At 49.2% G+C, this 23913-nt stretch overlaps 1 protein-coding gene across 6 annotated transcripts; it reads right to left on the reverse strand.

Moving 5' to 3' along the window:
* Window positions 1–621: 621 nt before the first annotated feature.
* LOC149301383 (flotillin-2) lies at window positions 622–23037 on the reverse strand. Of its 6 annotated transcripts, none has more exons than XM_089484196.1 (11): window positions 22889–23037; window positions 14569–14650; window positions 10864–10954; window positions 6662–6785; window positions 5523–5641; window positions 5131–5244; window positions 4868–4987; window positions 3943–4157; window positions 3449–3632; window positions 3192–3341; window positions 622–2702 (listed from the first exon to the last, which is right to left on the reverse strand). In XM_089484196.1, the coding sequence occupies exons 1-11, from the start codon at window positions 22935–22937 to the stop codon at window positions 2664–2666; spliced, it is 1287 nt and encodes a 428-aa protein (XP_089340322.1). In that variant the 5' UTR covers window positions 22938–23037; the 3' UTR covers window positions 622–2663. The 6 variants fall into 6 exon arrangements, with proteins under 6 accessions (XP_089340322.1, XP_089340321.1, XP_089340319.1 ...); XM_089484195.1 differs by lacking the exon at window positions 10864–10954 and adding an exon at window positions 9036–9126 and having other exon boundaries at window positions 22889–23036; XM_089484193.1 differs by lacking the exon at window positions 10864–10954 and adding an exon at window positions 9036–9126 and having other exon boundaries at window positions 14569–14771; window positions 22889–22983.
* Window positions 23038–23913: the final 876 nt, after the last annotated feature.

Below are 23913 nucleotides of genomic sequence, written 5' to 3' on the forward strand. Positions count from 1 at the left end.
ATTCTGTATGATGCAGCAGCCGAAAGGGGACCTAAAAATGCTTTAGTGTGAAAAGGGCCCGATTCCTTCCCCTTGGCTGACCTGCGAGAAGAAGTTTGGTAAAGATAAGGGAGTCTGAAAAAGGGACCCCACCCCGGCTTATCGGGAGCTCTTGTCCTGAGCCCCATTTGGGACGGCCAGCTGCCTCCTCCCAGACACGAGCCCCAAATTTGTCTAGGTTGCTAAAATAGGAGAGCAATGCAGGAGTCCCACAGCATCCATATTGCCCCAACCTGCCCCAACCTCTCCTGTGTAACCCTCAGAGTCTACCTATCTATCACCACCCCTTCCTCGCCTTTCCTTGTGTGCCTTTTCCTTCAAACACTGTTCTGTTTTTCCCTTTGGGTCCTTTCTTCCAGGCTTGGCTTGGGGAATCAAACCCAGGGGTGGGGGCAAACCTGGAGACCCTTCCCCAACAGCCAAAAGGAGCCAATCTTATGCGAGTCCTAGCTGGAAACAGAGCCTGGCCTTAGTCCTTCCGGCGCCAGGGAGTTCCGGTGACCAGCCCTTCCGCAGCTGAGAAATGCGCCCTGGACCCTTCTCTTGGGTGCTTTCCTGGCAAAGAGGGAGGGAGGCAGCTCAGCAAGGTCACAACAAGTTTTTATTGTACATTATTTCACACTTGGATAAACAAAGAGGTCCCCGGTGACCCCGGCACAGGCAGCCATGCACCACGTCCATGCAGATATGTTGGCGTTTGGGGGTGCAGGACAGCAGGCAGGGTGTGTGTGGGTGTGCGCATGTGCACAGAAGGTGGGAAAGAGGTAAAAGGAGGCAGCACTAGAAGAGGGAAAGCTGCTCTCTGCCTCCCTCCCCAACCCTTTGGGATGGGGGGGGGCACTGCATAGGACAGTCCCTGGGAAAAACAACGCAAGTATCCTCCCCACTGCTTCTTAAACCCCCTCTAAAACTACCTGAGAGGCTTCCAGAGGCACATAAATCACCCCTTTTCTTCCATGCCCCCAAATGTCCTTTGGGTTTATCCAACTCACGTGGCCATTACACACTGCTAAAAAGAAAAGTAGAAATAAAGGAGGAACTTGGCACAGCAATAATTTCCTTTTGCCTTCACAGTACAAATGTGGAGCAGGACCCAGGGTGCCCCCAAAGCAGCTTAAAGGGGTGGGAATCCAACAAAGGAAGAGGGCAGAATAGCTCACGTCTGGGCCTCTCCTTTCTCCTCATGCAGCGAACTGGTAAGCAACAGAGGGAGAAAGATGAACAAAAGAGTGATCAGTCAGTGAAAGAAAGAGAGAATGTCTATGCTCAAGGGGTAAGTGCAGGATCATGGAGAGCGGGTGGGAAATTTTGGGGTCTCTTGCCCTCCAAGATGATGCTTCTCTGAGCAGGAGGGAGAAGGAGCAGGAAGGTGGAAGAGGGTCTTCCACTGCAACTGAGTGCTGCACATGCACAAGAAGAGAGGTCTGAGGTTCAGCAGCAAACCTAGGTTCCTGGCTCAGTTGAGCCAGCCTGGCGAGTGGCAGGGTAAAGGGTGGCACTCAAGGGTGGCCCAGGAAGAGGGGCAATGCATGCCAATGGGCAGAGATGGAAGGGGCTCAAGGCTCTGACTCAGGGTTAAGATGGCCCCCTTCTCCCCCTTCCATGGTTCACACAGACTGAAGAAGGAGGTATTGGCAGACAACTCTTTTTACATGTGTTTTAAAGGTGGGGAGAGAAGGAATAAGGGAGCTACACTGAAGGTTGGTGGGTCAGGGATTTTGCACTTTGGTTATCCTTGGCACAGGAAAAGCACAATGGGAGAGGATTCTCCGGTCCCAGGGTGCGGGAAATTTCTGCTTGGCTAAGTTTGTACATTGCAGGGCAGGCTGAAAGATGCCACCAAAAAAATGAGGCAGTTTTGTATCTGAAGCTGAGCAGAGCACAGAGGGTAAGAGGAGAGAGAACGTGGCACCGAGTCTGCTGGACCTGGGGAACTCCTGTTTGACTTGAGGAACAGGCTACGGACACTGAGGAACACACTGCAGGCCTTCAGGGTCTGAAGTGCGCCCACGCTGTCGCCTCTCCTTCCTTGCGCCCCGCCTGGAGAGCACCAGGTTGGCTGATATGGCTCAAACGCAACCTAACGGTGGGGCTGGAGAGAAGGCCCTAGCTGGGGACCCTATAAATCACACAAAAGGCGCACATCCCTTCCATGCAGGCAAAGGACAGAAGCATGAAAGGGGTCGCTCTTGATTGGGAGCATGCTGCCTTCTCACCAGAATCAAACCTTCCCATTTCAGGACCCACCCACCCACTCAATAATAGTGACCAGAGAGAGGGGTGTTTTGTGTGTGTGGTAACAGTGGTCATTCAAGGCACAGACTTTGCAAGAGAGCGCAGATGAGAGAGAGAGAGAGAGAGAGAGAGAGAGAGAGATCAAGAGGGGTTTGGCTAGCACAGCAACAGAGCAGAAGTTACAAAAGGAGGAGACCTCTCTTGGAAATGCAAGGACCAGCGGCCACAAGCCGCCATATTCTGATCCGCAGAGGAATATAAGGCACCCAAATGTAGGCCCCATCCCTTACCCCCACCCCACTGTCTCCGCTGATAAAAGAAGAGCTCCCAGTGTCCAAGGCAGTCAGTGGGGAGGCGAGGGGTGCCCTTCATCAGCCGGTGGTCTTCTCTCAGGCCTGGGCTCCGGTGGCTTTCTGGATGAGGGGGATCTGCAGTGAGGAGAAAAACAGCAAAGCAGCTGTGAACCAAAAGGGTATGAGAGAGTGTGCTGGCACCAAGAGGAAACACAGGAGTATCTACTTGGCTAATGTCCTGAGCCTACAGGGGTATTTGGGGATGGGGAAATGGCTTTCAGATTCCCCACACACAGTTGTCATCTCTCCCCAACCTAACTGGGTGGTCTTCTCAGAGAAAGGGCTGCAAAGTTTGTTCAGGACGAATACCCACTTCAAAGAAAGCAGGGTTAACATTACACCAACCCCAAGGGCATGACCCTTCCCCAAAGTCCATATCAACAATGGCACAGGGCTCAAAACCAGAATGTTTTTAAAAAGGAATTCCAGGATATGGCCCATAGCTTGCCCTCTCTGTTATCCCCAGCCAGTTTTGTCGCTAAACGCAAGATGTGAAGAAGAAGGGAAAAGAAAGCAGGTAAACCCATCGTGGGGGCCAGACATTCTGCCCTCTGCTCATCTCACCTTGGAGAGGTCAACCCCAGTGAGGGCATGCACAGACGCAGGGAGTTCCGCCAGAAGACGGTTCACATCAGATGTCATTTTGTTGTTCTCCCCGCTGAGGATCACAATTTCATCCACTTTGGACAGAGGGGCAGAGACCTTGGCAGCAATCTAAGGGATAGAAAAAAGGCCCACCAGGAGCTGGTCACTAACTGTGGAGGAAGGACAGGCCGCTCTCTGCCTTCCCCCCACCTCTGAAAGACTACCAGGAGCCTCACCTGGGGCAGGGCATTCAGCACCATGGCCATTTTGGCAGCCTCCCCGTACTGCTGGTAGGCCTCCGCCTTCAGTTTCATCTTCTCGGCCTCTGCTTTGCCAATGGCCTCAATGACCAAGGCCTCAGCCTCTCCGATCTTGCGAATTTTCTCTCCTTCGGCCCGAGCAATCAGCACCTGCTTCACCCTTTGAAAAAGAGACCGTGTTGGGATTGAGAGGGATCCAGTCACAGAGAGGGAAGAGCCCACAGGGTCTCCTGCCAATCCAAGTAGCCAAAGCCCCAACAAGTTTTTGACACAAGAATTTTACATCACTCCAGGGACGCCAACTCCCAGCATCCCTCTCTATTGGGTGATGCCAGCCAGGACCTGCTGGGAGTTAGCATCCATCCACATCTGGCGGGTGAAGGATTCCCACTCCCACGTCAGAGAGAAAGAGCCCATTCTCCCCACACCATACCACCCTCTTGTTCATACACACACACACTCCCTCTTACTTTTCTCCCTCAGCAATTTGCTGCATGCGGTGTGCCTCCGCCTCTGCCGGCAACTTGACGGTGGCTGTCAGCTCCTTATCCATACGGATTATCTCCTTCTCCTCCACATCGATCTGCCTCCGACGCTGCACCACCTCGATCTCAATCTCCTCTTGGCGGATCTTCTGCTGCTCTTTGGCGCCCTGCAGCTCATAAGCCAGTTGAGCCTCTGCTGTCTGTGAGGATGAGGAAGGGAGGGGGGGCACATATTGCCACCTATAGTCAGAAAAACCCTCACCTCATCCCACTCCCAGAGCCCCTCCTATACCTGTTGGATGCCTCCCTTGCCCTCCGTTAACTTCTCTTTGTGCTTCCCACTCCAGGGCCTGTTTCATTTTATCTTGTTACTTGGCCTTCTTTCCAGCTCTCATCTGCCTTCCACAGCTATCGTAATTGTTTATGTTATGGAATCAAGTTAGAAGGGGTCCTCTGAGGCTATAGAGTCCAACCCCCTACTCAGTGCAGGATTGCCAGCTAAAGTATCCCCAGCAGGGAACTTTCCTGCTACTTACACCTCCTTACCAACAGCATAGACCCATATCCCCAGCCTCCATGACATTTTGCCAGCCTAGCCAACGACAAGTTGCCACGGCTGCCAACAAACAAACTCTGGCTGGAAGTTCCTCCGCCCCAAATTCAAGTGGAACAAGACAGGGTTCCATGGAGCAGTCCCCAGCATGCCATTAGCACACATACCCAAGGACTCCTTTCTAATAAAAGCCCCAAAACAGAAATGTTACTTGTTAGGACTCCAGTTTCCAGATTCTGCACCCCTCAGCCAACATGACAAGGGATTTGGGGAATTACGGTCCAAAAAAGCAATGTTTCCAAATTCTGCCTCAAATGTCTTCTCTTTTCCCCCGTTGCCCCAAATACCAGCATGCACCTTCACATTGATCTCTTGGCTGAAGGCGGCTTTCTGCATTTCGAAGGCACGCCTTGAATCGGCCACTTTGGTGTCTGCCATGAACTTCACATCTAGCGTTTCTTTCTTGCATTCTGCCTCCTGTGGAGCAAAAATAAAACAAGACAATTATTTAAAAAAAGAGATCAAAATCAAAATGCCCTGCCCTGCTGGGCTCTCTTGGGCCAGGTGCCAGGGAAGAGGATGCAGGGCAAAGCAGGGCTCCCTTGTGATGTTCAACGTACCCGGATGCCAGCGTCCCGCTCTGCTTCAGCCACGCCAATATCTGCATCCCTTTGGACTACCGCCGTCTGGGTCTTCCCCAGCGAGCTCAGGTAATTGACTTTGTCATAGACATCCTACAAGGGAGAGAAACTCCGTGTGAACTCTCGCTTCAGGGCCACTGCTATGCCAGCCTTTCCTCCTCCCCTCTTCACCTGCTTCTTAAATCTCTTGCCCTTACACTCCACCCAAAAGCCTCCCATGGGTGGCAGGTGTCAAGATCTGGGAGGGAGAAGGGAGACCATTCATATCATCCGCTTGGTCTCTGTTCTTGGAGGAAAGAAAAGGCAGGTGCACTCCTTTGAGCAGCAATTATCTCAGACAGCCAACATCCTCACAACAGCCCTGTCCATACCTTGATGGTGAAGCTGAGGATTTCAATGCCCATCCGCCCAACATCCGGAGCTGCCACCTCCCTCACCAACTTGGCAAACTGGTCCCTGTCTTGGTAGATCTGCTCCACAGTCAAGGTTCCTGCCGGAAAGGGGAAGAAAGGGGGAATTATGGCCACTGCAGCCAAGAAGACAGCATGTTCTATCTAGGAGAAGAGGAGATGTTCATTTTTATGCCTATATGTGTTTGGGGGGGATATTTTGTGGCCTGGGGGAGACGGGACTTGAACTAGCTGACCTCAAATGACACATGCACAAGAGGGGGAGAAAGAGAAAGAAAGAGTTGGAAGGATTAGTGTTTGCAACCTGTCTCAACTGTATCTTTTTCAAGGTGGAAAGCAATTGTAAAATCAGTTGGCATATGCAGCACAACATTTACATGCATGTTACAATTAACTTGCCATCAAAATATTCTGTCATGATCTATGAGCTATAAAATCTGACAGTTCTTACATCCATTCAACATTATCTGAAAGTCCTTCCTAACCTGATGCCACCCAGCTGTACCAGACTGTAACTCCCATCATTCCCAGCTAACAAGGCCAACAGACGTGCGGAGCAGAGCCCAAGATGCCTTGAAGGTATAGTGAGAGATGCTCTCAAGAAATGCTGAAAAGCTCACCAGAACACTATAAAACAAGATAGTTCGTTCTGGTTGGAAATTATCTGGTGCAATAGGCTTCAGGGAGGACATTTTTCAAAAGAAGTCTTGCCACTTAGGGGGCAAATACCTGCATTATACGCAGGAGGTGCCTGGTTCTATTCTGGTTATGGCTGGGAAAGGGCCTCTCTCTGCATCCCTGGGGAGCGATTGCTGGTTAGTGTCAGCCACACAGAGTTAGACAGATGCTAGTGTTCTGACAAGGTATAAAGCAGCCTCCTATGTTTCCTAGGAAAACTGACAGCCTCTGCTTTGCCCACAAAACATAACACCTGTCCTCTCCTGTTAGCAGACCAGAAAACAAGGTACAAGAAAGACAATTCTCTGCCTGAGATACTGGCACGGTGGAGTGGACAGGTCAGAGCTATGATCAAACTTGGCACATGTAGCTTTGAAAATGTATTTTAAGGGTCCCTGTCCCCTTCTGCCTCTCCTCCATACCTAAAATGGAGCGGAGATGCCCCTCCAGAGTCTGAAGGACCACGTTCTTAATATCTTGCACATTCTTCCCCAGAAATTGCTCGCAGGCCACAGCCAGGAGTTCTTTCTCAGTCATGATTTTCACCTGCAGGCACAAACAAACAGAGAAGACGGTTGAAAGCAAGATGACGGAGATGGAGACAGGGGAAAGAGACATAAGGCAAAAGCTCAACCGGCAATGGCCATGGACCTTGCAATGGCTCCAGTTCTCTTGGCCAAAGGAGCATGTCCCATACTGGCAGTCACAGGCAGAGCTTGAGCAATAGTCCTGCTGGCTGGGGGGTTCTGGGAGCTACAGTCCAGAAAAGGACCTTTCCTGAGCTCTGGTCATGGGTGAGATGCAGGGCACAGCAGATGGAATCAGGGGCAAGAATTGCATCTGACAGAACTCAAATGCAGCCTCAAAGATGGGGTAGGAGGCAAGGATCCCAAAAGATGACCTCAAGGAGAAGGCTGGTGTCTTAATGGAGCGCTGGCTGCCACATCCAACAGGCATTGCCATAGGAAAGAAAACTGCTAGGCGGCAGTTCCCAGATCTGGTCAATACACAGCAGCAGGCAGGGACTTAAGCCCCTCCGCACCTTCTAGCCAGAGCTTGGAAAAGACATCTTTTTGGATTACTACGCTCCCAATACCCCAAGCCATCCTAAAACTGAGTCTTTCCTAAGGCTGGCTTTTACCCAGTCACATTTCCAGCCCAGGTTTTTTCCCTCTCCCTCCAAGAAGGGCTGGGCAACCCCTGGTGAGGGGTACCACCCTCCCTGGTGCCCAGCTTCACTTCACAGGGCTGTTTAGTCTCTCTTCAGGTCAGAGTGACCCGTTTATTGGAAGCAGGGACATCCACACCCAGAAAAGAAATACATCCTAACAGCACAGAAAGGCAAGGGGAATAAGGCAGGGTTTGACTGAGACCTGGAGGCACCAACAGCCAGTAAAGAGGATCAAGGGGAAATGGAGCTGAAAGAAGGGGGGAAAACCCCAAAAGATAAAGCCTGCTCGCATCAGGATCTCTTTTGTCCAAGCTGCCTTTATCTTTTGGATTTTTCTTTCAGCTCTCATAAATGTCATTTCTTGCCTGGTTTCGTAGGGGAAGGAAGCATTCAAAGGGCATCCCAATTTTTATCTTTTTACAAAGCCTAAAAGAAAAGACAACTTAAATAAAAAATGTGAACTGGCTAAAAATATACACTTGTAAGTATGTGAATCAAACATGTGTTGCTTAAACATTTTTGGCTTCCACCTTCCTCAGTAAAGCACATCCCTATTAAAAAGGTGAGTGAATTTTAGGACAGCTGTGCCCCTGCTTTTGGTCCATAGCACTCTGTAGGCTCACCATTGCAGTTCCCAGGAAGATATGAGAGATGTCTTCCATCATCAGGACGCACTCTTAGTGTGCCTCTATGCATGGGACCCAACTCCAGTTAAGCGCCAAGATGGCCTTAAAGCAAGGAAATTGTGAGCAGCATCCCCAATTTCCCAAGGCAAAGATATCTATGCACAACTGACAAATTTCTGGGTGGATCGCATCCCCAACCTTTGTAAATGGTTGTCTGCTGGAGAAAACCCAGTGAAATCCAGAGACAGCCTACTGGGAGCTTGGAAACTGATAAGGTCTGAAACTCCATCTCAAGCCCCTAGTTTGGGTGAGGAGGTGCATTTACGACAGGAGACCCTCCTCTCCCTTTGCTGGCCAGTTTTAATGACAAGGAAACTATTCCTTCTTCAGATTTCCTATGCCTGTATTATACAAATGGCAGGGCTGTTGGCAATTTATTGACTTTTCTACCTGGATGGCATACCTAGCAACCGGACGATCCAAGGCCAGCTGGCAAAACGTCAGCCACAATCACATTTTTAAAGAACGATTCGAGTTGCTGTATTTAAAAAAATTATATAAAGCTACACGCAATGAGGAAGACTTCTGGAACACCCATTGACCAGCGTGGATCCCGAAAAGGAAAGAACACGAAACGTAACTACGCAAAAACCTCGGCACACAGAGAGATGCAGGCAGCTCTATGGGAACGGCACTAGGTGCCTCGAAATGGCAAGAGTGCCCTCTTCTGGGCAGGTGAGGGTGAAGTGGCGGCCTGGCGGCAGAAGAAGGAAGGAGCCCAGTTGCCACCACCTTCTTCTCTGGTGCGCTGTGTGTGGTGTGAACTGGTGGGATGGGATAAGCAGCAGCTCATGGCAAAGGATGGTGTCTTTGGAGCAGGCTGCTCCTGCCACCCTGGGCCCCAGAGGCCTCCTGGGGGAGGTAGGGCAGTGAGGAGAGACCAGGAAGAAGGGTTAAGAGTCATGCATTCCTCAAAGGAGGCATTGTGAGTTACTGTACCTGGGCCACACCTGTGACAGTTAAAGCTACCCCCTCCGCCGTCTCTACGTCTTCGCACCTGGGCTGTAACGTCATTATCTCTAGGGAAATCCTGCCAAAAAACGTAAAACATTGGCACGTCTCCAGGTAACAGACGCAGGTCTCCCCCCCGCTTTGGGCTCGGGGCCACCTGCCGCATTAGTCCTAGGTAATGCAGATGCAACGCTTGCCCGGCTGTGAGTCAACTGACCAAAAACCAAAGATGGCTGCCCCCACCTTCCCGCCCGCTGCCTCCGGAAAAGGAAGGCCATGTGGCTGCATTGGAAGCCAAGGAAGAAAAGCTTTGGGGCCACATCAGTTAGGGCACACACAACCCTGCCAATGGGGAAGTTCAGGTTCTCACAGTTAGGAGAGCCCAGATTCTCCTGCCTTATGGGCTATAGAAGGACTGGCTCTATCCAAGGAATGCTCTTGTTTTCCCAGAATCCACCAGCCAACAGCAGGACAACAAAAGTCAGTTCTCTAAGCCATGCAGCATGTGTGCTTTGGTCTTTACTGTAGCTTCCTTTAAGACGACCTGCAAAGGGAGATCACTATCACCTCTGTTTGACAAATGGTTTTCCTGAGGCTGAGAAACCTGCTGGAAGCTATACAATCCAGACTTAAACCAAAAGTAGGCCAGAGATGAAATCTCTAGATACTAGACCACAACAATCTTTGAGTATCTGTAGCTTTCCAAGCAGGTCTTAGCTTGGACAGGACAGATCTAAACAGAAGTAAGAGGGGGTCCTTCTGCTCCATTCCCCAGGACTTTCAGGAAGAGGAAGAATGATCCTCAGACTGTGGAATCCGCTTCCTCTGGAGACCCAGTATGGGCTGAAAATATTGTGGGATTTATTATAAGAGATTTTGAAGATGTCCAGAGAAAGAGACCCTTACTGAGGACTGGACCCATTAGTCTTGGGTTCAATCTCAGCCTCCTTGGGTATTTATTTTTAAATGGGGGTGTCAGGGATGATGGGCAAGGTCTCCCTTGGTTTGACAACCAGAAGCAGCAATATTGGGCTGGGTGGGCAGGGAGTCTGACCTAAGTTTCCTGGCCCCAAGCAAAGGGACATATCCCATTGTGAACGTGTTATTTTCACCCCTGGTTTCTTTAAAATAATTTTAAAATGGCACAACCTGCCCATCCTCAGAAATATTTCCAAAACAACAAGTAAATGTTACTGTTGAGAGGGAGCAACTAACCTAAAATTAAAACACCTACAATTAATGTTGGCCCTTGTTAGTCAAAAACAAGCAGCACTACTTTTAATGGGTCCCTTCCAAGTTCTGTCGCTCTACTTCAATTCTCATCTCTTTTCAGAAGCAGGAAGAAGCTGGCATGGTTTGCCCGCTTAGACAGCTGCATCCCTGGAAAGCAACCTCCAGGCAGGACCTCCAGGCCATCCTTTCTTCCCTTGCCCAAAGTTGGCTTGGTGCCGCTGAGCAACACTTGTGAAGCAGGCAGAGGTGGCAGTTGGGGGGGTGGGGGGAGGCGAGTGGGTGCCAGCCATGTCCATTCCCACAGGGTCCAGAGCCCTGAATTTTGGAAGAGCTCTGCATGCATCTCTCTACATTACCACGGAGTGCAACAGCAGGTAGCGAGAGCCAGCGACGGAGGGGGGGAGGCAAAGGAGAGAGAAAAAGTGCTGGTGCTGAGACTGGCCCGCTAGAGGGAAAAGCGCGCGCTTAAAGTCCTTGTGCTGTCGCCACCACCACTGCCGCCGCCGCCGCTACTACTGCATGGACAGAAGGGAGAGACGGAGAAGGGTTAAGGACAACACGTTAGAAGTGCCGGGATCATTACCTGTGCGACCCCCGTTACGTACAGTGGGACCCCCTCCGACGTCTCAATATTCTCACAGCGACAAAGGATGGTCATAACCTCCAAAGACAGTCTGAGCAGCAATAAATAAGGGTAGGACAGCAAACACACAAGGTGGTTACCAGAGAGCAACAGAACCCATTTGCCAAGGAGAAACAACGGGACTTTCTGAGTTTACAACTCCTTCCTTCTGGGAGTGAGGAGACACCCGACGCACTTTCAGAGCCCCAGATCAACTCTGAGACCCCTTGCCAGGATCACTCACTCTACCTGGTGCTCTTAAGGAGTGTTGGTCTGCAACTCCCATCATATTCAGCCAACATAGTTATCAGCTATCTGGGGATGATGATAACTGTAGCCCAATCCATCTGGAATGTGCCAGGTTGGGGATGGTGGGTATCTTTCCTATGGTAGCACCCAGATCATGAAAGACCCTTGCCAGACACACTTGGCTGGCACCTTTTCTGTTTCTCTTCAAAGTAGCAGGTTAAAAATATCTTGTTTTCTCAAGGTTTTGGTGAGACAGAAGCATGATGTTATTACGTGTCTCTGCTAAGGGCTGGTGCTGGATTTCAAGTCTGTTCTGTTGATCAGAACTTAGCATCTGCACTTCCTTGGTTTGCAACAAACCAGCTAGTAACTGCGACTAACTCTCTTGGCCTGGGACCAAGCTGTATCTCTTTCTCTGCCTTCCAGCCAACCATTTCCCAAGAGGAGACACGCTGGATGAGACCAAAGGCCTCTTTACCCCAGCACTGTTCACAGAGCAGCCAGACTGTTCCACCTGGGAAGTCCTATAAGCAGGAACTATCTACTCACCTTCCTCAGCAAGTAATATCCAGAGGCATCCTTCCTCTGCTATGGCAGCTGTTCTGTAGACATCTTGACTAGTAGCCACTGATGGCCCTGTCTTTCCTGGACCTATCCAATCCCCATTTAATGTCATCCCTGTTGAAGGTTGTGGCTACATAATCTGGCAGTGAATTCCACAGTTTAATACTCATTTAAGGGGAGGCTGAAATGGAACCAAACACCTCTAGGTTTCCCCAAGTGTCATCCAGGTCTAAGGGCACACAGGTGAAGTGCTGAGCTTTTCTGAAATGCAGCTGGTAGGAGCAGAAATCCATCCCGTGGTGACTGTTCCCATGCAGCCAGGGTGCTGGCAGCCTGAGGCAAGCGTGATGCGTGCATGCATGCATACAAAGGGACATCCTTTCTTATCTTTGGATAAGAACACCCTGAAACACCAACCATGTTGTTCACAGGGAGGTTTGGGGATCTAACTGAAAGCGGTAGAGGCAACAGGCATCTGGAATAACTCAAAGAGCTGCATAATTCTCAGTTGAAATTTGGCCTCTGCAATGGACTAGATAGCCTGACCTCTCTCAGAGCCTCTGTCTTGTAATACAGGACTAGGTTACTCTGTTCTTAATACTGCTTTAAAAACGTTGGTGCCCCTCAGCTTCAGGCACACCTGTGGTAAAAGGATGAATGGGGTTCTGGCACCAACCCACTGCTAGGGTAGAATTGGCCAGAGTTGCCCATGCCTGCTTTCAGCTTGCCAGCTGTTACTTCAAACCCACATGCCCCTGGCCATTTCTAGTGATTAACCACCAAACCAGCCAGCAATGTGGCAAGTGCCCCTCTCTCACATTGTCAGCCACAGCTCCCTTCTCTCCCCATGCAAACCCAGAAAGTCTCGTCTTTCCCCTTCTCCTTGTTAGCGCTTAATAAAGTGGGAGGGACTTCCCCCAGGAATGATCTCATCATGCTGTCAGTCCAGGTGCCCCCCCTCCATCTGCCCCACGGGACCCTGCCGACTATACACAGTGCACTTCAAGATGGCAGCAGCAGCAGCACCGACAGCACCATCACAGAAAAGGGTTAGTAAGAGGCCACACAAAAGAGACACAGAGCAAGCAACAAGGTCACAGTTCAGACAGACAGAAAGAAAGAGCGCGCAGGGCGGGCGGCTGGGTGGCGAGTGAGTGGGAAGGCACACTATTTCCCTTGAGAAAGGGCTGGCAAAGGAATCCTTCCCAACCTGGTGGACCCCAGCACACCTTTGGGAACCTGAGCCAACCAGAGGCAGAGAGTGCTCTTGCCACCCCATCCCCTCCGGCGGGCCTTCAGCACCACCTTCTGGCCACAGAACAGGCATGCCACCCCAGCCAGTCTCCTCTGTAAAAGCAAGGGGAGGACAGCGAGTGCCCCGCTTTCCTCAGCCCTGGCACACCTAAGCCTGGGGTACAGCCAAAGAGGGCTGCTTTTAGCGTGCAAAGGGTAAACTTCCTTCTCTCTGGTCTCAAGAAATCTGCTCTTCACCATTCCATGTTTGTGCACAAGGGCCTGTTCTGAGGTCAAACCAGACCAGAGTCCTGCTGTGAAGTCCAACCTCCTCTGAAGACGGGTCGCTCCACTAGGGTCCAAAACACACTGCAGAAATAATAATCCAGTTTGAGACCAGTTTAACTGCCCTAGCTCAGTGCTAGGGAATCCTGGGAACTGCAATTTCTTGTGGCCCCACAGCTCTCTGACAGAGAAGGCTAAATGTCTCACAAGCATAGTTCCCAAAATTCCCTAGCATTGAGCCATGGTAGTTAAAGTGGTCTCAAACTGGGTTATATCTGCAGTGTGTTTTGGGCCTATGTCTATGAATTGCAACATAATGGCTCTGCCATAATCAAAAGAGAAAGGGAGTTAAGGCCAATTGAAAGGGGGTACGTTAAGAAGAGGGATGCAGTGGGAAGCCTCCTCAGCAGCTTTAAATTCACAGGAGTCATTCAGTTTTTAACTTGTTCTCTTGCATAAGACTGGCAAGAATGTGCCATGGTTATGGAGAGGCTACGGATTTAATGCCTAACCAACGTGATCAGAACGAAAGAGGACTTCAGAAACTGTCACTGTATGAGGCATTACTGTGCCCTTTAAGAAACTATTTCTACTATGGAGTAGTGGTGGTCAGAAAGACCACAACAGGCAGCTGACTGTTTACATTTTAGCGTAAATGTTCCACAGATCTAGCAATCTCAAAAAGGAAATTTTCCACTGCTACAGAACTCTTGTTGGGAGGGAAAAGTTTGGGCCTGGTGGCGGAAGAGCAAGACAAACCTCTCCTTGTACCATTCCCCAGTAACAGACGGAGACATGGCATTGCTTTTGATACCTTTGGCCCGATATCACTGAAGATCCACATTCCAAGAACTGTTTCTGGCAGCCAATTCATCCTTGAACTGTTCAAATAGGGAAAGCCCACCCCACCCATTGATACATGGCAGGCACATGAACTTTGGGGCTGCCACATCTGGGGTGGCCTGGCGAAAGCCTGCCAGAAACCAGCTCTCTCAGAGGCAAAGCCAATGCGATGGGGTCTCCATGCAGCTCAACAGGTGTGCAGCAATAATTTTAACAGCCAAAGGAGTGCAAATGTGGGTGCTAAACCTCTTCTTCACTCTTGCCTCCTAGCTGTTCTCCATTTCCAGCTCTGAGGATTGGAGTGAGCTGGGAAAGGAGGAAACAGCCAGGGCAGGAGGCGCAGTGGAGGGAAGATGCCGAGGACCCTCCTGTGTCCTCCTCTCACAATCCCTTTCCTCCACCTCTGCCTTAGATATGGTCAATCTGTGCTAACCAGAATCACCTCCAGCTTGTCCCTGACAAGGAGACCATTCAAGGTGCTCCCCTCCTTACCTCTTTGTGTCAGAGATGCACCACCATGCCCAGGCCCAGCCTCCATAGATGTACTGTTTGTTATCCGAGCCGCAGCAGCCACCTGCAGAGAAAGGCAGAGAACACACCGCCATCATTGCAGTTGATTTTGTTCTATTTGCAACATTTACACTCTGCTCTTTGGTGGAAAACATTTCCAGGGTGATGCTCAAAGCCACACAAATCTGAAAGAAACAAAACCGGTGTTTACAGTGGTCCCTCCACATTCACTGGGATTAGGAGTAAAGGACCCCAGCAAATGTGGAAAGACCGCAAAGAACAACAACGACAACAGTATTCTTTTTACCTAAGGGAACACCTCTCTAGGAACCTCCAGCTCCTCCTGTGCAACTCTATGGTCAATACCTGCAGAAGTGGATCACAGAATCATGCTGGAGGACTTACAAATGGCAAGAGAAATGTCTTTGGCATCTCTGAACATGGCATTCAGTGGTGCCTTTTGGATGGAAGTCCATCCGCCACCAACTACAGCATCATGGCACCCAACTACATTTCCATCCCACCTGTCCCATGCTTCAAGCAGGACAGAAGTGTCGCTTGGCAGCCTGGGATGAGCTGAGGGTTGTTAGTTCCTAAACTGCTGAAACTCAGCTCAACTTTACCTCCCTTTTTTGGACAGGAAGGGGGAAAGTTGCTCTAAGATTGGCTTTTCCTGTTGACAATCCCTTCCCTTCCCAGCCCAAGGCAGCTTCTTCCTGCCAGAACGCGCCTCTTCAGCCAAGAGGGGACTGAAAAATCTCTTCTGGCCAATCTGGCACAGTGCCTTTCAGCAGCTCTCTGGCAGGAAGGCAGCTGGGTCGGCTCCCATTTCCCAATGTGTGATCCGCGCTTGTAATGTTCCCCAACTGCACCCCTGGCGGCGCATTTGCAGTCCCAGAATACATTATCACAGCAAAGCAGTGCAAAGCCAAGTGAAAATGAGCATTCACCCCTCTTGCTAACTTTTCAATTCCTTCCCAGGGAAGCAAAGAGAGAAAGCAAGCTCTCATTAAGCCTTTCAGCTTTAAATAATAATAATAATAATACATATAACAGCTTCCCTTTTCACTTTGTCTTTCTGTCAGACTTTCCCCTTCTGTGGTCTCCGCTGGGCTGAATACTTCTTGAATCGAATCTGCTCAGTGATTCAGACTGATTTATTGAACAGCTGGATGCAGACCAACATCTACTGTCTTGTTAGCTGAAAACTTCAATGAATATTAAACACACACACACACACACAAAACCCTGCATTGCTGTTTAGAATAGCACTCCACTGACAAGAAGGAATGGAAGCAAAGTCAGAAAGATTTGGTCTTGTGGGAGAAAGGGAGGCGCATAGGTGTGCAGGGACCCCATACTCCAAACATCAAGAGGGTCAATGTTGCTACAGATGGGGCAACAGAATGAGTCTACCAGCTGCTTCTCCTGCGTGCTTTTAGAGATGGATAAACCAAGTATGGAAGCAATGGACTGTCTGCACCCCTCAAACTAAATCCAGAAACACCACTGTACTTGTGTGCATTTGTGTTCCTTCCCAGGGATGACACTCTCTTTCCAAAGGGCTGCTCCATCACTTAGCCTTACAAGTTGTGGCATCTTTTCTCAGTGCTAGAAGCCCCAGGGCCAAGTGAAGGTCTGCAGGCCAAAACGTCAGCAGGGACAAAGATGGCAGGGTTCCTTTACAACACCAGAGCCACCAAATCCAGGTTGACTGGCGCGACTACCTCCACATCCAGAAATCAGAAAATCACGCTGCCTGGGTGAAGGTGAGTGTTCAAAGACAATAAATGATAGGGATGGGTTGTTTTTGTGTGTGTGTCTGTGTATCTGGTTTTGGCGTTCTGAGGCGAGAGAGAAGTGTGGCACAAGAAGGCTAAGCCAGCTCCACCCTGCTGCTGTTTTTCTGCCTGCTGGCTTTATAATCAGATTTGATCAGATGAAGTAAAAAGCGCTCTCAACAGGCAAGCCAAGGCAGAGGCAAGGCACTCAGGGATGGTAAGGCAAACCCTTGTCCTCTTGTTTGCAAGTCCAAAGGGAGGGAGGGATTAAAGGGCTATTCAGGGGGAAAAGAAATGATCAGGCTTAGTTCATCGGAAAGAGAATGCTCCACTCCTTGACTGTACTAAGTTTGGAAGGCAGATAGGGCACAGCAACACAGAATGCTTCTCTCTCTTACATAGATGTACAGGTGTTTAGGGGAGAAGGTTTAGGGGTGTAGATAGAGGGGGGAAGTAATACAAAGAGATGGAGGAGGTGGGGAATGAGAGAGATAGTTCTGCCAAAGGGCTTGCTGTGGCCGACCGTCCTGGAAGCTGGAGTTTCCAACAGGGCTAAGAAGCAACGCCTCTGAGAATGGAGGGATGCTCCTTTTACAGCAGCAATCTCAGCCATCAGCTCTCACCACATCCTGTGGCAGCCTCTTCCATAGATGAGATGCCTTGCGTGACAAAACACTTCCTTTTCTCTGCCTATATGCAGGTATAGGAGGGAGAAAAAGAACGTCAGACTTCGGAGAAGGGTTATTATTTGACCAAGACTCCAAATTTCCCAGCCAGTAGCCCCTTCCGCCTGCCTGTCCAACCGAAGCTTGCAGCAAGGAGGATTGGGAATGGGGGAAAAACCACCCAGATTTGCTTTCCAAGTTTCCCTAGCTTCAACCAGAATTCTGCATGTCTCTGGGCTGGTATGGAAAAGGGCAAGGGAAAATGAAATAACGGACAAGAAAAACAAGTGACCCATAATTTTACAGTCAATGGACCCATAGGCAGGGATGGATATACACTCCTCCAGACGTATTCAATTGTAACTCCCATCAGCCCTCTCTAGCACCACTAACCAGGCAGGGAGATAGGAGCTGCAGCTGAACCCGTTTAAGTGTTAATGGGGAGATCCATGGGGAGAGGCAGGTAAGAAAGAAAGAGATGATGATGATGATGATGATGATGATGATGTATCAAAGAACAGTGAACTGTGGCCTTCTTCAACAGTCTCTGATACTCAGCATGGAAACCTAGAGTTCCTCTGGGAAAATCCCCATGCTCTGCCATGAAAAGGAACCTGCTAAACACTTCTCTGAATGAAGATAAAGGAGACAAGGCGTGGAGGATCTATATCAGAATTCTATCTGTTGAATCATCTCCTACCAACTTTGCCCAAGAGAAGGAGAACTGGCAGACAAGTAACTGGGGAGAGGAAGGATGTGACACTTCTAGTAAGGCCATCCCAAGATATTTGGCTGCCTGAAGGTGAACGATGAATGGAACCTCTCCCAGCCAAGTCAAAGTGCAGCGCATACCCAAAGCCAAGCCAACTATTTTGCTATATGAGACCGAAAATCCCCACAAGCAGCCCTCTTTTTGTCGCCCTTGCACAACACACAAAATCTGCCTCCCTTTGGGCCTTGGAAAAAGAAATCATGGCCTGATTGAACCAGAAAACCCTTCACACTCTTATCTAAGAAGAGCCACGCTCTCTAGTTGATGGGCAGCAGTAACACAGCAAGGGGCTGCCGTGCTTCTTTCTTGCCTTGACAAAATCTGGTCAAGGGACTTTCCAGAAACAAACTAAAAGGCGTTCCAAAGGCAAAACAGACAAATGGAAGCGGAAGAAGGAAAGCACTTTGGCCGCCCCTCCCTGCTGGCTTAGTTTTGGCCAAGGGACCTGCAGATTCCAGAAATGATAGCAACAGGCTGGAAGAGGAGGAGGAGGAGGAGGCGCCTGGGAAGAAGAAGAAGGGCGGCTCCACAGCCCTGGCCTCCCTCCGTCACAAACCAACAGGAGCCTCTCCAAGCAGCTGCTGCACTCCGGCCGCACAGAAAAGATGCAGGCTGAGCTCATCCCTTAGCAATGCCTTCTCCAGCATGCGGGTCTATGTGCCTCCCAGGCAGCTGCGGACCTTTGGGGACCCTGTGAATGTGATGGGGTTTCCTTAGGCAAGGACCATTCAGGGTTGGTTCAGTCACTTCCATCCTCTGATGGGGTTCCTTGGGGGTCTCCCATCCAAGGATCCCTTGGCCATCTCCCATCCAAGCAGCTGGCCCTCCATTTCCAACTGAGAAAGGAATGAGAGCGCAGGAAGGGAGAAGGGAGGCAGGGAGCAGCAGGGCATTGCTACCAGGATTGCCTGCTGAGTTTAAGCCTAGTTCTTCTGTGTAAACAGCATGAACCAGAGACTAACTCATGAGACTCGGGAGGCTCAGTGTGGCTAACATTTGACAATAGGTCAGATGCTGTATTCATGTCTGTGCAAGCAAACAGCATGGGCATCTACTTACTTTCCACAATGCAGGGAAACGCTGTTCCGATCAAGCTAACTAGCAGCCCTTCTTTCGAGGCCTTCCCACAAACGCTCTTGCTTTAAAGGTTCCTTCAAGCAGACCGAAAGCCATCCGTTATTTCAGGATTCCTTCCCTGGGCAAAACCAAACCTGAGAGCACATTCAGCATCTTCGATAGACCATGTGGGCTCTATGCATCCGCAAACCAACGCGTCCCCATTATTGATTTCATTTCTAACCTACCTCTGTGGAGATCAAGGATGGCACACATGACTTTCCTGATCAGGGATTCTGGGAACTGCAGCTCAGCACATGGGTTGCCCCATCTAAATATGAATTTCTGTTTGGATCCCATGAACAAAGTGGGGGCCCTGGCGTCTCTGCCGGTCCAGGAACCTCCCCAAGGAGATACACTGGTTCCTTCCTGGAGGAAGAGGTGCGTGGGCTGAGCATCCTGGCTGGGGACGCGGACTGCAATGCACAAGCTGTGGGCTGCCATCCAAGGCATGCAGGGACAGGGGGAGGTCACTCAGGAAAAGGCACTCTGCACGTGTCTGAAGTGCTCTTGCCGTGGGCAGGAGGGGCACCTTTCCAGAGGAGGCCTTCACATGAATTCACCTTGGGGTCACAAGTCCGGGGTCTCCCAATGCTCTGGAACACAGCCTGTGTTCTTTAGATGCTGGACAGACACCAAAACTACAGGGATGGGGGGAGACTAAAAACATACAAGTTAAGAAGTGTTGCTCTTGGAAGCCTCCAAGAGTGGAGGTTATCCTTTTTAGCTGGGCTGAAGGATGTGGATGGGGGCAGGCAAAGTGTAAATCAAGTGGAGAGTGAGGTCCAGAAAGCAGGATTAAGACTAGGCCAGAACCCACACCTAGACCTTCTGCCCATGTCCGGCTACAGCTGTGTCCTTGCTCCCAAAGTCTCCTCCAAAGAAGCAGCATGAGCACTCCCTGCCTGCCATTACGCATTTTATTCCCGCTCGAGGTGTTGCTTCACGGAAGGGAAGGCAAAGAAAGGGGAGGGTGTGGCGTTAGATGGAGGCTACGCTCACCCCTCTCCATCATCTTCTGCGGTAACTTTGGCTACGCGGAGGAAGAGCCATTAAGAGAGAGGGAGAGAACTCCAAGAGCCAAGAAGACAGGCACAGAACCTGCTTGTAAGAGCTGGGTTCCTTCCTTCTGCTGCAAGAGGGTTTGCCTCTCCGCCTCCAGCCATGAAAGGCGCTCAGACCACAAATCGTCTTTATCTTCCAGGGAAGTGTTCCTCCTTAATCTCAGATCTAAGGCTGTACTCAGAAAGGACACTGGGCTTAGTTGTCCCTGCGTGGCTTCAGGATGTTTCTGGCTCAGGGCAACCCTAAGCAGAACCTATCATGGGGCTTCTTGGCAAGTTTGACATTGCCATCCCGAGGCTGAGAGCATGCACCAAATGGGATTCATGGCCGAGCGGGGAATTAAAACCAGATCCCCAGACACTCCAACCACTATGCCTGCTGACTCTCAGTACTTTGGACCCCTGCACTCTAAGTCTATTCAGAGGCACCCTCTTTTATCCCATTTACTCCTATGCCAAACCTTGGCACCAAAAGGCTGAGAGTGGCTTGCAGTCCTCCCCTTTGGGTAGCCTAAATCCTAAATGTGGGGGTCTTTCCACAAGGTGTGTATGCGTCCCCCTTTCCTGCACCCCATACATATGGCATGGGCCTGGCACACACACAGAGGCATAGTGTCCAGCATCACTTTATATGGATGAAAATTACATGCATATATAATCTGTAGTGTGTGGGCGCATGCTTGTGTATGCGCCTTTTTATTTATTGATGCACACACACACACATATATATATCCTTATTACGATATCATTTATGTAAGCCTTATAGATAATTTATCATGCTTTGGACACACAATCGAAGAATAGGCCTCACTATTTATTGATCATGTAAATGCAACCTATCAATATGCTCACTGTCTAAAATGCAAACACAACCCAAATACTATCAATAGGCTGAAGACGATCAATAATACAAACGCAACAGGGATGCTGTTCATAGTATGACACCCACCCGCTCTCTATTTCTATTACTAACATTCCTCCTGCATAATGAAATATAAGCAGCATTTCTTGCCATGGCCTTCAGCTCGCACAATAAACTCACTGGTCCACAGGAAGACCAATGATCAGGTAACACACACAAACACAAAGGGAAACACCGCAGGAACACAATTCCCTACCTATAATAGCCATACTATTCTTGTACCCGTTATGTGTAACTACAAACTGCCATAAATCCTGCTCATGTGGCACCACCCAATCCCTAACGTAAGGGAAACGCTACTACTAAGGCCACACACGCAATCTCCAACACAAACACAATGGAAATGCTGTTAGTGTGACGCCCGCTAGGAAGCCAAAGGGAAACCATGAGGGAGAAAGCAAGGAGAACTCAAGCCTCCGATGGGACTTTCTAGAAAGGAGAAACAATACACCCTCACACCCATTCTGTTTGTTTAGTTACACACACACCCAGATGGATATAAACACACACAGATATATATATATACACACACACAGATAGATAGCTATAAACACACACAGATATATATATATATATATATATATATATATATACTCACACACACCAATATACATAGCTAGCTAGCTACACAGACACACACACACATATACATAGATAGCTAGATACACACACACACATATACATTGATAGATAGCTAGATACACACACACACATACATTGATAGATAGCTAAACACACACACATATACATTGATAGATACCTAGATACACACACACACACACACATATACATTGATAGATAGTAGATACACACACACACACACATATACATTGATAGATAGCTAGATACACACACACACATATACACTGATAGCTAGATACACACACACACACATATACATTGATAGATAGCTAGATACACACACACACATACATTGATAGATAGCTAAACACACACACATATACATTGATAGATACCTAGATACACACACACACACACACATATACATTGATAGATAGTAGATACACACACACACACACATATACATTGATAGATAGCTAGATACACACACACACATATACACTGATAGCTAGATACACACACACACACATATACATTGATAGATAGCTAGATACACACACACACATATATATACATAGCTAGATATACAGAGACATATATATATATATATACACATAGATAGATATAAACACACAGAGATACACACACACACATATACATTGCTAGATGTACACACAGACATACATATATATATATATATATACACACACACATAGATATAAACACACACAGATATATAGCTAGATACACACACAGACATATATATATATATATACACACACACACACACACAGAGATAGATATAAACACACAGAGATACACACACACACACAGATATAAAAAAACACACACACACAGAGATATAAACACACAGAGATACATAGCTAGATAGACACACACACACCCCTTGTGGTCTCTTCTAACTCTACAGTTGTATATATACAGTACATAGATATAAACACACAGAGAGAAAGAGAGAGCTATATACATACACACACACGAAGATATACATAGATATAACAGACACACACGTATCTATACATATATACACAGAAAGAGATGTAAACACACACATATATATACAGAGAGAGAGAGATGTATACATACATAGACATCTATACACATTCACACATTCATCCACGAAACAGAGGAGCCATTTCCAAAGCCCCTGTTTTTGCTGTCCCTCTCCCTGCTTCCTCCTCGCCATTATTTCTCCCTATGAATACTCCTCTTTCTTTTCCCTCTCAGACCCAGAACTGGGGGGCTCTCTCCTCGACGAAGCCCGCCCCAAAAGAGGGCCTTTCCCAAGAGAACCGTTCTCCCCGCATCCTTCCTTGCTTCCTCCCCTTGGCCCTCTTCCCGGGCGCTTGGGGTCTCCTCCTCCTTCTCCTTAATCTTACCCGAGACGACGAGGGCCTCGTTGGGGCCCACCGTGTGGCAGTTGCCCATGGCGGCTCCCTTTGGGCTCCGCAATCGGAACTGGACTCGCTCCGGATCAAGGGAGGGCTTCCCCGCCTCCTCCTCTAACGGGAAGCGCGTCAAGGAGAAGGAGAAGGAGGCGAAGGCAGGGAGCGGGAAAGGGCCTCCCCTCCCCTCAGGGCGCCATCTTGGGCGCCATCTTGGACGCCGAGGCCAAGCGCCAAGGAAGGCCCTCAAAGAGTTAAAATGTCCCACAAAAACGCCTAGTGCCACTACTCCCCTGGTTAATCATCGATATTTAATTAATAATAGACACAGTACTGGAAAAGAGGGTGATAAGAACAATAGGCCACAAAAGAGGGTCGTTGGGCCCCCTAAGGCGACCATTTTTGGTGCAGAGGAAGGTGTGAGGGCGAGGACACAAAATGGACAAAAACACACATCTGTGAGGGAGCTAGTGCTACTCCCCTAATTAATATTTAATTAATAATACTCATAGGACTGGGGAAGAGGGTGATAAGAAGAAGACTAGGCCACAAGGGAGGGTCGTTCTGCCCCCCAAGGCGGCCATTTTGGACACAGAGGAAAGTGTGAGGGAAGCACAGCAAGGACACAAAATGGCCGACAAAAAGACGCCTCTCTGACAGAGCTGCCATTAGTCCAGACAGTTTGGAGATTATCATCGCACCACGCTCTTAAAGCGTTGCTATTCCACTTTAGCCGCTCTGGCTGCCTCCTGTTGCATTCTGGGATTTGCAGTTTAGGGAAGGGCATGTATAATGTTCAGCCAGAGAATTCTTAGGCCTCATTGAACTACAAACCCCAGAATGCAACAGGAGGCAGTTTGAAAAAGTGGAACAGCAACACTTTTAAGAGTGTAGTGCGATAATCTCTAATAATGAGGATGAAAAGAGTAATAAGACAAAAAGGCTAGGGCTCAGTGGTCCCCAAACTGCGCTCTTTAAGGGATTTTGGACTTCAGTTCCCAGAATCCCCTATTATTGGC

Source organism: Sceloporus occidentalis, unplaced genomic scaffold (genome assembly GCF_023333645.1).
Source record: "Sceloporus occidentalis isolate IW3139 unplaced genomic scaffold, rSceOcc1.0.p SCAF_21, whole genome shotgun sequence".
NCBI classification, from domain to species: Eukaryota; Metazoa; Chordata; class Lepidosauria; order Squamata; family Phrynosomatidae; genus Sceloporus; species Sceloporus occidentalis.

What these genes read in the sequence shown, in the direction of transcription:
- LOC149301383 (XM_089484193.1), bottom strand. Translation starts at nt 14,741, where the DNA reads ATGTTTTCCACCAAAGAGCAGAGTGTAAATGTTGCAAATAGAACAAAA. An exon ending in CTGTCACAGGTGTGGCCCAG is followed by an intron (nt 6,786 to 9,035) that starts GTACAGTAACTC and finishes TTGTGCCTGCAG; the next exon opens with GTGAAAATCATGACTGAGAA. An exon ending in AGCGGGACGCTGGCATCCGG is followed by an intron (nt 4,988 to 5,130) that starts GTACGTTGAACA and finishes TTTGCTCCACAG; the next exon opens with GAGGCAGAATGCAAGAAAGA.